This window comes from Delphinapterus leucas, chromosome 7 (genome assembly GCF_059928025.1).
Source record: "Delphinapterus leucas isolate spDelLeu-1000000601 "Yukka" chromosome 7, BTC_Dleu_Yukka2, whole genome shotgun sequence".
Classification (NCBI taxonomy): Eukaryota; Metazoa; Chordata; class Mammalia; order Artiodactyla; family Monodontidae; genus Delphinapterus; species Delphinapterus leucas.
Window position 1 is genome coordinate 79,368,820 of NC_143135.1, and position 11,181 is coordinate 79,380,000.

General features: G+C 37.6%; 2 protein-coding genes across 2 annotated transcripts in view; one reads left to right on the plus strand and one right to left on the minus strand.

The window, feature by feature from the left end:
* Window positions 1–2,115, minus strand: part of DCUN1D5 (defective in cullin neddylation 1 domain containing 5) — a 50,070-nt gene extending 47,955 nt beyond the window's left edge. The window contains exon 1 of the mRNA XM_030760054.2: window positions 1,970–2,115. The gene's annotated coding sequence lies outside the window, so the exon portion shown is untranslated. The remainder of the gene's footprint in view (window positions 1–1,969) is intronic.
* Window positions 2,116–2,952: 837 nt separating this feature from the next.
* DYNC2H1 (dynein cytoplasmic 2 heavy chain 1) overlaps window positions 2,953–11,181 on the plus strand; it is a 364,877-nt gene continuing 356,648 nt past the window's right edge. Inside the window, exons 1-3 of the mRNA XM_022560560.2 lie at window positions 2,953–4,208; window positions 8,929–9,099; window positions 9,531–9,666. Coding sequence (XP_022416268.1) covers window positions 4,014–4,208; window positions 8,929–9,099; window positions 9,531–9,666 — 502 coding nt within the window. The 5' untranslated portion in view covers window positions 2,953–4,013. The remainder of the gene's footprint in view (window positions 4,209–8,928; window positions 9,100–9,530; window positions 9,667–11,181) is intronic.

The following is an 11,181-nucleotide window of genomic DNA, read 5'->3' on the forward strand; positions in this document are numbered from 1 at the left end:
TAAGCCTTGTAATACCCTTAGCAGAGGACCAGAGATGCAGTTCCCAGACTACTAATGGACAGGACTTCAAGCTAATAAATGGGTAGTGTTTTAGACCACTAAGTTTGTAGCAATTTGTGATGCAGCAATGGAAAACGAATATAGTGGCTAAACTGCTGACACCTTGGCACAAATCAAGGCACCAAAATGTTTTAGTAGTCATCCATTCTTCACTTCCATGTACTCACAGGAAAAGATTCCAGTTTCACTTACGAATGTCCTCAATGATAGAGTAAATAATTTTATCAGATCTCAAAACTTGAGTACAAGTCATTTTAATATTCCGACTGATGAAACACCATAAAGCACTTCTGCTGCATAATGAAGTACAGTTTGCCTTAAAAAAAAGAACTTGTGTGACTGTTCGAATTGTGATCAAAACTAGCAGCTTTTATCACTGAAGGCAATTTTTACTTGAAAGAATGACAAACTATGATTATTAAGATTTGGATATTTGGCAGACTTTTTTTTCCTCAAAAATGAATGAAATAAGCCTATCATTTCAAGGAAAAAACTGACAGTATTTGTTGACAATGATGAAATTCAGGCTTTCATGCAAAAATTAGAATTTTGGAAAACTTAAACTCTCTACTGTAAGTTTGACAACCTCTCCATACATAAAGACTTTTTCTTATGATATCAGTGGTTTATTAATGAATGTGATTTTTAAATATTGCACAGTAAAAGGTATCAACATTTAGAAGATTTGCATAGCTCAAATATTTTCCAAATGATCAATGCATGATGTTACAAAATTATGCATGGGTAAAATATACATTCAGAGTGCAAGTGACCAATGGATTTTAATGTAGTTGAGTATGAAATGTTGATTGATATGGTTCCAGATTCCAAACTGTAACTGTCCTTTAAGAAACTACCATTTGTGGAGTTTTGGTTTAGTAACAAAGAAGAATACTCACAGTTATCTGAAAAGATTATAAAGTTCTTTCTGCTTTCCAACTACATTATCTGTGTTTTCTCCATATACTTCAACCAAAACAACATATTGCAAGAGATGGAATGCAGAAGTAGATAGAGGATCTCCCACTAAGGAATATATTAAAGAGATTTGCAGAAATGTAAAACAATACCACTCTTCTGACCAAATTAATTTTGTTTTGGGAATTATAATTATTTTCATAAAATACATTATTTATGTTAACAAGTCATGGGCTTATTATTTTTAAATTGATGAATAAATGAATATTTTAAAATTTGTCTCACATTGAATGACTATTATAGTAAATGTTGACAGAAATAATGCACAGAAACAAAAATTTTCTGGAAGCTTCAATACTTTTTTAAAGTATAAATAAGTCCTGACACCAAGAGGTTTGATACATGTAAATATCGAAAAAAGTTAGGAATCCTTGGTTCAGAAAGGTTTTGTGCCCTGGCTCACATTATCTGTTTGTATGCCACCTGCTAACCAACTTTTAAACAAATGCTCCACATTAATTTTTTTTAAACAGCACCCTACTGCTGATATCAGTTACTCATTGGTTAGTGAGTAAATTGCAATTTAGTTAGCCTAAATTGCTATTAAAAAATAGACCCACACATGTATAATATAAAATGGTTCAAACACAATAAAGGTTTCGTGGGCCTCTCACTGTTGTGGCCTCTCCTGTTGCGGAGCACAGGCTCTGGACGCAGAGGCTCAGCGGCCACGGCTCACGGGCCTAGCCGCTCCGTGGCATGTGGGATCTTCCCGGACTGGGGCACAAACCCATGTCCCCTGCATCGGCAGGTGGACTCTCAACCACTGCGCCACCAGGGAAGCCCAATAAAAGTTATTTCTTGCTTAACAATTGCTGGCTTTATGCCACACTGTGATTCAGAAGCCCTGGTTCAGACTCTTTCATGGTTCTGCCATCTCTTGATGCTTTGTTAGCTGAATCCAGCTGGCAAAGGGTAAAAGTATACTTACTTCTTTAAAATCTTGCCTTGGAAGTGGCACACACTACTTCTGCTCACATTTCATTGGTGAGAATTAGTTAACGTCCACACCTGGATGGTAAACACTTCTTAGCTGTGAAAGGGGAGATATGATGTTAGTGACTAGCCTGCTGCCTACCACTGTGAAATAGTGTCTAGAGATTGATTGAGAATTGGATTTGGGTATGAATCTTCATTCTATAACTTACCATCTCTGAGATTCTTTCTTCTTTATTGAAGCTTCATGAGCACAGGGACTTTATCTGTCTTGTTTTCCACTCTAGGCCTAAGTCTGGGTATACAGCAGTGAACAAGATACACAAAATCCCTACCCACATGGGGTTTACATGTCAACTGGACATCTAGCTTAAAATGTTTTTTGACATCTGGGTTAAAATTGATTAAAACACTCAAATTTCATATCTTGTGGAAGTCCAAAGCCCATCCAAGATTTCTAAAAATTCCTGGGAGGATGAGATTCTCATGATTTCAGCTGCTTTCTAGACTCATCTCCCTACATGTGTTGCCTTTTTATTCACTTTTATTCACATTGCCATGGATGCTTAATTCAGCCATTTCACACATCTCCACCAAAATAACTCACCCAGACTAAGCATTTGTGAGTAATGGAGACTTTCCTTAAGGCCCTGGTAAGGATCATAATGCCCATTGCAGAGCAAGAATCTCTGTATCCATATTAGCCATTTTTGCTTTCAAAATCCTTTGCTATCCAGTCACCCTGGGTTGCTATTTGGATTTTTTCCCATCCAGCTGCCAGCATTCTACCTCACTGACTCCCTTCCCATCTTTTGGATTATTTTGTAAGAATTTGAATTCATTTCCCTTTATAATTTAAAGCACTTCAGCTTTCTTTAGTTTCCATTCCTCAAACTTAATCAAGATGCTCAGCAGATAAAAAGACCTTCTTTCTAATTCTAAAAGAATATAGTAGTGATTACTGAGTGCAAATAAAAAAATTGGTATGTGTTTATTTTCCGTAGGATAATGGCTCAAATCAGGGCTGAGATGATGACTGATTATGAGGGCAGAGACTATGGTCTCCAGGGCCTAGTTCACTACTTGGCATATAGCAGCATGCGGTAAATATTTTTAGAAGATAATTATTGAATTCGGAGAGTCTTTGATGAATATTGGGATAAATGACCAGCAATTTAGTAGTTTGTAGTGATGCCATGGGGTAGAAAATGATGAAGGCTGATTTCACGTCTGTATTTCTTCAGCATTTGGTTATGCTTGTTATAAAACAAATTAACAAGTATCACTGCCTGTTTTGGTTAGTTTACAATATGGCTGTGTGTTCTGATAACGATTGTGATGAAAAATTGGTGAAATAATAACATTTTTCTGAAATAATAGGATAACAAAATTAAAATAATGGTGGGAAATTAACACAGAAACGAGCAGAGTAAGATGGAGAAAGTAAATTAACGTTGTATTGAACTCCTATTCTTTATTAGCCTTTTTAAAAAGCGGTGCTTAAGTAGTAATCTCTTAAAGTCCTCATTATAACCCAGATAGTATTTCCCTATTTTACAAATGTGGAACTTGACGTTGACAGAGTGGTTTGCTAACGAGGGAAGGGGAAGAGGGAGCACTAGAACCCCAGCCATCCTAAATCCTTGTCATACTGCTGCACTTAAGAGTAGAGGTATCTCTTCTAATTATGCGTTATAAGAAGTCAGTAGAAAGCATTAAAGGCAGATTTTGCGACCTGACACAAACTTGCCTGAATCCTTTGCAATCGAGGACCGCGGCGAGCAGCTAAGGAGCTCCTAAATGATCGATCCTCTCCGAGAGCTTTGCGTGCGCGTGCCCGAGATGGTAACGCCCACCGCACGCCGCCGTAGTGCTCCGTCGCCATAGCGACTGCCCGTGGCAACCGCAGAGCTCCGAAGGCCCGCAGGCGAGCTCCGGATTTGGGCCAAGTTCTCATCTTCTCTTTACTTCTGTCCCGACTGTTTTTTTCCTCCTTCCCTCTTTGCCGCCCTCCCTCCCCTTTCCCCTTCTCTAGAATCATGGCGGGCGGAACCGGGGACGTTCGGAAGCTTTTCATCTTTACTACTACTCAGAATTACTTTGGACTGGTGTCGGAATCCTGGGACCAGCCGCTGCTGTACAACAGTCCTGAAATCAACAACTTCTTGGACGACGGGAACCAGATGCTCCTCAGAGTGCAGCGATCCGACGTCGGAATTTCCTTTTCCAATGTGGTATGCTTCCCTGCACCCCTGCCCTGACCTCCCTTTACGTCCCCGGGCTCAGCCAGAAGGATGTCGTGTCCGTTTCTGCCTTCCTGTTTGGATCATCCTAGAGGGCCCAGTGCTGTCCCCGCTTGATGAGCTGCGCTGGCCTCGTGCTTCAGCCTGTAGTTTCCAAGCTTGGATCCCACCTGACCAAAGGAGGTTCCCAGTCCACGCACCTGAAGAGAACAATTCTAGTCTTTCTAGCTTTTTTTTTGTTTTGTTTTGTTTTATACTACAGATAGGTCATAACTAAAAATAAAATATTTACCTTATTTATTTAAACATTTTTTCTTTCTCCGCCCTTTTGAGGTTCTTTGAGGCAAATCCTAGTGTATCTTTTTTGGATTATATACGAGTTTAAATTTACTCTAGGGAAAGAATAGTTAGGAATTCAAATCTTTTAAGAAATAATAAGGCAGAAAGTTTAAATTCTTTTTGTTGTGCCACATATGATGTATTGATTTATTCATTATTATTTACTGCTGCCTCCACTGGCAAGATTGTTTAAGAAATGGTTGCATTTGCAACCAGGAGATACACACACACACACACACATTCAGAGTAATACATAGAAAAAAAATTGCCTCACACATTACCCCTGCCTCACACTGAGCCCCTGCTCAGTAAATGGAGGAAAATTAACAAGTGATAGTCATATATTAAACCTTTTCCTCTTGTGTTCACGGGTGTCCCTAGGTCTAACAGAGTATTTGACACACAGCAAGCACTGAATGCATTTTTTGTAGGATGATTGTATCATTCACCCTATTATGAATTTTTGTTCTTGGATTTCACTCAATTCTATTCAATCGATGTATTTTGAACTCAATATATGCAAGGCATTTTGCTAGGTTTGGTGAGTTTACAAAGATGTAAAAAGCATAGATAATCATAGCTAACGTTTATTTTCCCTTTACTCTCTGTCAGGTACTGTTCTAAGTACTTTGTGTGTTTTGGCTTATTTAATAGTCACAACAACACTATAAGATAGAAACTTTTTATTTCCATTTTGTGGCTGAGGAAAGTAAGGCACAAAGGTTACACCCTAAGCATTAACTACTCCACTTCTCTAATAGGTTAATATAATTCAGAACAGGACCCCCTGTGTCTGTCTTCTAGAGCCTCACTCCAGTGGCCTAGATTGACATATACTCAACAAGTTATAAAATCAGGGCACACAGTTGTAAATGCCACCGAAAGTTTAGATAGAGTGTAATGGGAAATTAAGATCCCACAAGCCATGTGGCCAAAAACCAAACCAAACCAAACCAAAACAAACAAAAAAAGAAAATGGAAACTATAACTTTTAGTTAAGCTAGTAGAGTCCAACAGTATATTTTATCTTTAGTCATACATCACACTACAGATTTTTAGTCATATTTGAAAATGTTTTGTTATATCTTAAGTTGTACTTTAGATATCTAAGAATCAGCATGATTGAAGAAATTAGCAATTACTGAGTACCTACTATGGGTCTGGCATTGTCCTGGGTGCTGGGGATAAAGTTATGAACATGTCAGGGTTTATCTCCAAGGAGTAACATTGAAATGGACAAAAGTGGGCTAAACACATGCACACAGGTATATAATGTAACATAATTTTGGGTATTGATAAGTGCTGTTAATAAAAATAGAGTAATGTTAAAGTAGTGATGGGCATGGGGAGGGGAAGTGCATTAAAATAGAGAGGGAGAGAATACCTGTCTGAATTAGTGACCTTAGAAGTGAGATTTAAATGATGACTTGTAGGCAGATTTAGAGGAAGAGTTTTCTAAGGAAAAGAAATGATAAGTACCAAGGCCTTGAGCTGGGTCTTATCTTGGTTTTAAGGAGCTGGAAAAAAAATCCAGAGTCATTGCTGAAGTTTAATGAATAACCAAAGAATGTGAAAGTTACAGTATGGGCTGATCATTTAGGACCTTGTACACCATTTAGGTTGAAATAGGAAGTCGTTGGTAATCTTAAGCAAGAGAGAGATATGATCCGGTTTATGCTGTAGAATAGAGGTTGGCAAATTTTTTCTATAATGGGCCAGATAATAAATATTTTGGGCTTTGCAGGCCGTAAGGTCTCTGTCACAACTCCAGCTCTGCCATTGCCATGAGAAAGCAGCCATGACAATATGTGAATGAATGAGCTGCATTCCACTTTATTTATGGACACTGATACTTGAATTTCATATCATGAAATATTTTTATTCTTTCGGTTTTTCAGAAAGTGTGGAAATAATTTTTAGCTTGTGGCTTGTACAAAACAGGCAGAAAGTTGTGGTATGCTGATCCCTGATTGATCCCAGTAGGTGATAGAGGTATTTTGCAACCTCAAAAAAGAACCAACTTTACACCTTAATAATTATCAAATTATAGTCAGTTAAGAGGAAATAGCAGTTGCCAATGATGGGGAAACTTGGAGGAGATGTGGCTAGGAGTGCTCATTCTCAGTTTTTCTTTACTCAGGGAATGATGAGCAGCTGTAGCCAACTTATCCTTTGCTTTAACTCTGACTTTGGCTAGGGCAAAGCTCATTGTCCTGATGGATGCCCCAGGATGGCTTGGACAGTGACTATAGATACTGTTTTCAAAGTATGTTGTTAAAGGATGTATTTTCTGGGGCTTCCCTGGTGGCACAGTGGTTGAGGGTCCGCCTGCTGATGCAGGGGACACGGGTTCGTGCCCCGGTCCGGGAAGATCCCATATGCTGCGGAGCGGCTGGGCCCGTGAGCCATGGCCGCTGAGCCTGCGCGTCCGGAGCCTGTGCCCCGCAATGGGAGAGGCCACAACAGTGAGAGGCCCGTGTACCGCAAAAAAAAAAAAAAAAAAATGTATTTTCTGAATATTCTTTCTTCAGATAGGTGGGAGGAGGGAAGTTTAAGGGTATGGTCTATTTAATTACTAAGGAATGAATTTTTCAGATCTACTTATCTGCAGCTTGTTATTCTCGCTTGTAATTGGAATAAAATGATCATGCTAGCAATAGAATTCTAATGCATGAAAATGAGAGTTTGAGAAAAGCAGCAATACTGAGTAAATGCCAATTCCTTCCTAGTGGCTAAAAAAATACAATGATTAGGATAAAAGAAAAGTAGCACAAAAGCTCACTCACCCTTTTTTTTTATTGGAGTATAGTTACTTTACAATGTTATGTTAGTTTCTGCTGTGCAAGGAAGTGAATCAGCTATATGTATACCTATATCCCCTCCCTCTTGGACCTCCCTTCCACCACCGCACCCCCTCCATCCCACCCATCTAGGTGTCGAAGAGCACCGATCTGAGCTTCCTGTGCTTTATAGCATGTTCCCACTAGCTATTTTACACATGGTAGTGTATATGTCAACCCTAATCTCCCGATTTGTCCCACCCTCCCCCTCCACCCCGTGTCCACATGTCTGTTCTCTAAGTCTATGTCTCTTTTTCTGCCCTGCAAATAGGTTCGTCTGTACCACTTTTTTAGATTCCACATATATGTGTTAACATACGATATTTGTTTTTCTCTTTCTGGCTTACTTCACTCTGTATGACAGACTCTAGGTCCATCCACATCTCTACAAATGATCCAATTTCGTTCCTTTTTATGGCTGAGTAATATTCCATTGTATATATGTACCATATCTTCTTTATCCATTCATCTGTCGTTGGACATTTAGGTTGTTTCCTTGTCCTGGCTATTGTAAATAGTGCTGCAGTGAACATTGGGGTATATGTGTCCTTTTGAATTATGGTTTTCTCAGGGTATATGCCCAGTAGTGAGATTGCTGGGTCACATGGTAGTTCTATTTTTAGTTTTTTAAGGAACCTCCATACTGTTCTCCTTAGTGGCTGTATCAATTTACATTCCCACCAACAGTGCCAGAGGGTTTTCTTTTCTCCACACCCTCTCTAGAATTTATTGTTTGTAGATTTTTTTTTTTTTTTTTTTTTTTTTGCTGTACGCGGGCCTCTTACTGTTGTGGCCTCTCCCGTTGCGGAGCACAGGCTCCGGACACGCAGGCTCAGCGGCCATGGCTCACCAGTCTAGCCACTCCGCGGCATGTGGGATCTTCCTGGACCGGGGCACAAGCCCGTGTCCCCTGCATCAGCAGGTGGACTCTCAACCACTGCGCCACCAGGGAAGCCCTGCTTGTAGATTTTTTGATGATAACCATTCTGACCAGTGTGAGGTGATAATCTAGTTATATGACAATTTAGTAAAAAGTTTGATCTCAAATACTTTAAGGAAAAAATGTTTGTTCACATAAAGATGATTTTAGGAGATGGACAACCTAAGTTTGTTTTGGTAGTTCTGAGTTTATATTGAACTTAGTTTCATGTAAGAGGGTAATTAGCATCCTTGTTATAGAGTTTCTGGAGTGAAGAAGTATACTACTCACCAGTGTGTACCTGGAGCACACAGCTTTGATCTGTAGTATTACTGAATCTGTCTGGAGTGGATGTTAACAATATTCATATAGTGCTTTTTGTTTATAAACCATTTTTCAAAGTAGCTTTATGATACAATCACATATAAGCGGGGATACATTTTTAAAACCCAGGTTTTTTTAAGAATTGGTTGTAATATACTATAATTATTTCTAAAGTATAGTTTTTCCAAGGGGTAAAATTACAGTAATATAACATTTTAGGGAAACATATAAATTTTCAAGTATTAACTTTATGAAAATAACATTAAAAATCATTTGTTTATCACTTTAGATTGATTTTGCCGACACAAAAGATAAAGTGCTGGTGTTTTTCAAACTGCGACCTGAAGTAATTACTGATCAGAATCTACATAAAAACATTCTTGTTTCATCTATGTTAGAATCACCTATAAACTCCCTTTACCAAGCAGTACGGCAAGTATTTGCGCCAATGTTGTTAAAGGTGAGTAAATTAAAGTAGCTTGTATGGTTGTTGTTTTTAGCCTAAGTATTTGGGTAAATGCTTTCATACACACAAACGTAAATATTTATTATTTTATTTACTGGTAATATCATTAGTATTTTAGTTTTTAAGTTAAAATATTTTTTCTTTGTAATTAAAAAAATTTTTAATGTAGCCTTTATTGGAAAATAGAGAAATTGGAGAAAGATATAAAATGCAGTCTACGTCAGCTCTTAAATTGCTGTAGTAAATGATCTTTATAAAGTTTTAACTGTTGAAAGGACTTTTTTCCCTCCCTTATGAGATGGAGGTAGTGTCAGGCTTTGAGTGAAACAGATATATTTGGACTCAGTTCTTTTGAAAGTGTTTTAGGAAACCAGTTTGATTGGCAAGATTTTGAACATTGTATGCTCTTGTCTGTTTTTATTTAGGATCAGGAATGGAGCAGAAACCTTGATCCCAAACTTCAGAATCTTTTGAGTGAACTAGAAGCAGGCTTGGGTATAGTTCTACGAAGATCAGATACTAACTTATCAAAACTGAAATTTAAGGAAGATGACACACGAGGTACTTACCCATAGTTTTGTCAAAGAAAATCAAAATAATTGCCTTATTAATACATTAGTAAATTAATATACTTCTTCAAAGATTTCTTTCCACACTTTGGATCCTCTCTGAGCTTGAGCTGCTTTTAAATAAATAGATTTACATATGGATTTGGAGAAGAGGAAGATGTGATCTTTAATAATGTGCAGTTCATGGAAATAGAAAGTATAGTTGATTCTCACTATTTGCAGTAGTTCTGTTCTATAAGGTCACTGTGAACACTCAATTAGCGAATACTGAAGCATTGCTCCTAGGGTCCCGTGAGCCTCTGGTCATGAGATTTTCACCAACTGCTCAACACATAACCTTGTTTTAGGCGCATTTGGTTTGGACATGTTATTTAATATATATTGTTGATGAATTGTCATTGAGCTTAAGGGCAACAGCACTGCAACTCTTGCCTGAATGAAGCTTATCTAACACAAGTATTTTCTCTGTAAGGGACTTCACAGTGTTCTTGTGCTAGGAACACTAGACAGCACTTCACAACCATGCTTGGGGGCCATTTTAAACAGCAAAATCACCAACAAAAAGCACAAAAATGTGAAAAACATGGCACTACATAGACTACAGAAAAGACATTTGTTTACAGTAGGTGATAGAAAATAAGAAAGCAGTGTTGCTTTGTTCATCCTTAGCTGGGAACATATGTGTTGGGCAACTCACATTTTTCACAGCTCTGTGCATGTCTGCAAATGACCACAAAAACATTGAGAGTATTGTATTGACTTTGGATACATATAAATGTTAACAAGTAGGTGACTTCATAAATCCAGAATCTGTGAATAATGAGGATTGATGCTAATTGTATATTTGTGAAGATAATAAGCCAATGACTTTTATTTTAAAATGTATTTTTTTCCTGAAGCTAATTGTAATTTTGTGGCTATAGATAAATTATCTCATAAGAACAATTAAGATGAAATGCATGACATACACAAATCATTAGTTTAAAATATTAGTTGTAGTTTTATACTTTGAATAGTAAAATAGATGCTTTTTGAATCTCATACAACCAGAAAGAATAGTGAATTTACTTCCAGCATGGGATTAAGCAACTAGAGGTTGCCTATTTCATTGGGAAAAATAAAACTATTTTAATTTGCTTATTTTTTCTTCCAGTTTTACTGAGATATAATTGACATACAGCACGTATAAGTTTAAGGTGTGTAGCATAGAGATTTGAGTTAAATACATCAAGCAATGATTATCACAATAAGTTTAGTGAACATCCATCACCTCATATGGATACAAAATTAAAGGAATAGAAAAAAAAATCTTCTTTTCTTGTGATGAGAACTCTTAGGATTTACTCTCTTAACTTTCATATATAACATACAGCAGTGCTAATTATATTTATCATGTTGTATATTACATCCCTACTACTTATTTATCTTTTGGAAGTTGTACCTTTTGACCACCTCATACAATTCCCCTTCCTCCCATCCCCCACCTCTGGTAACTACAAGTCTGATT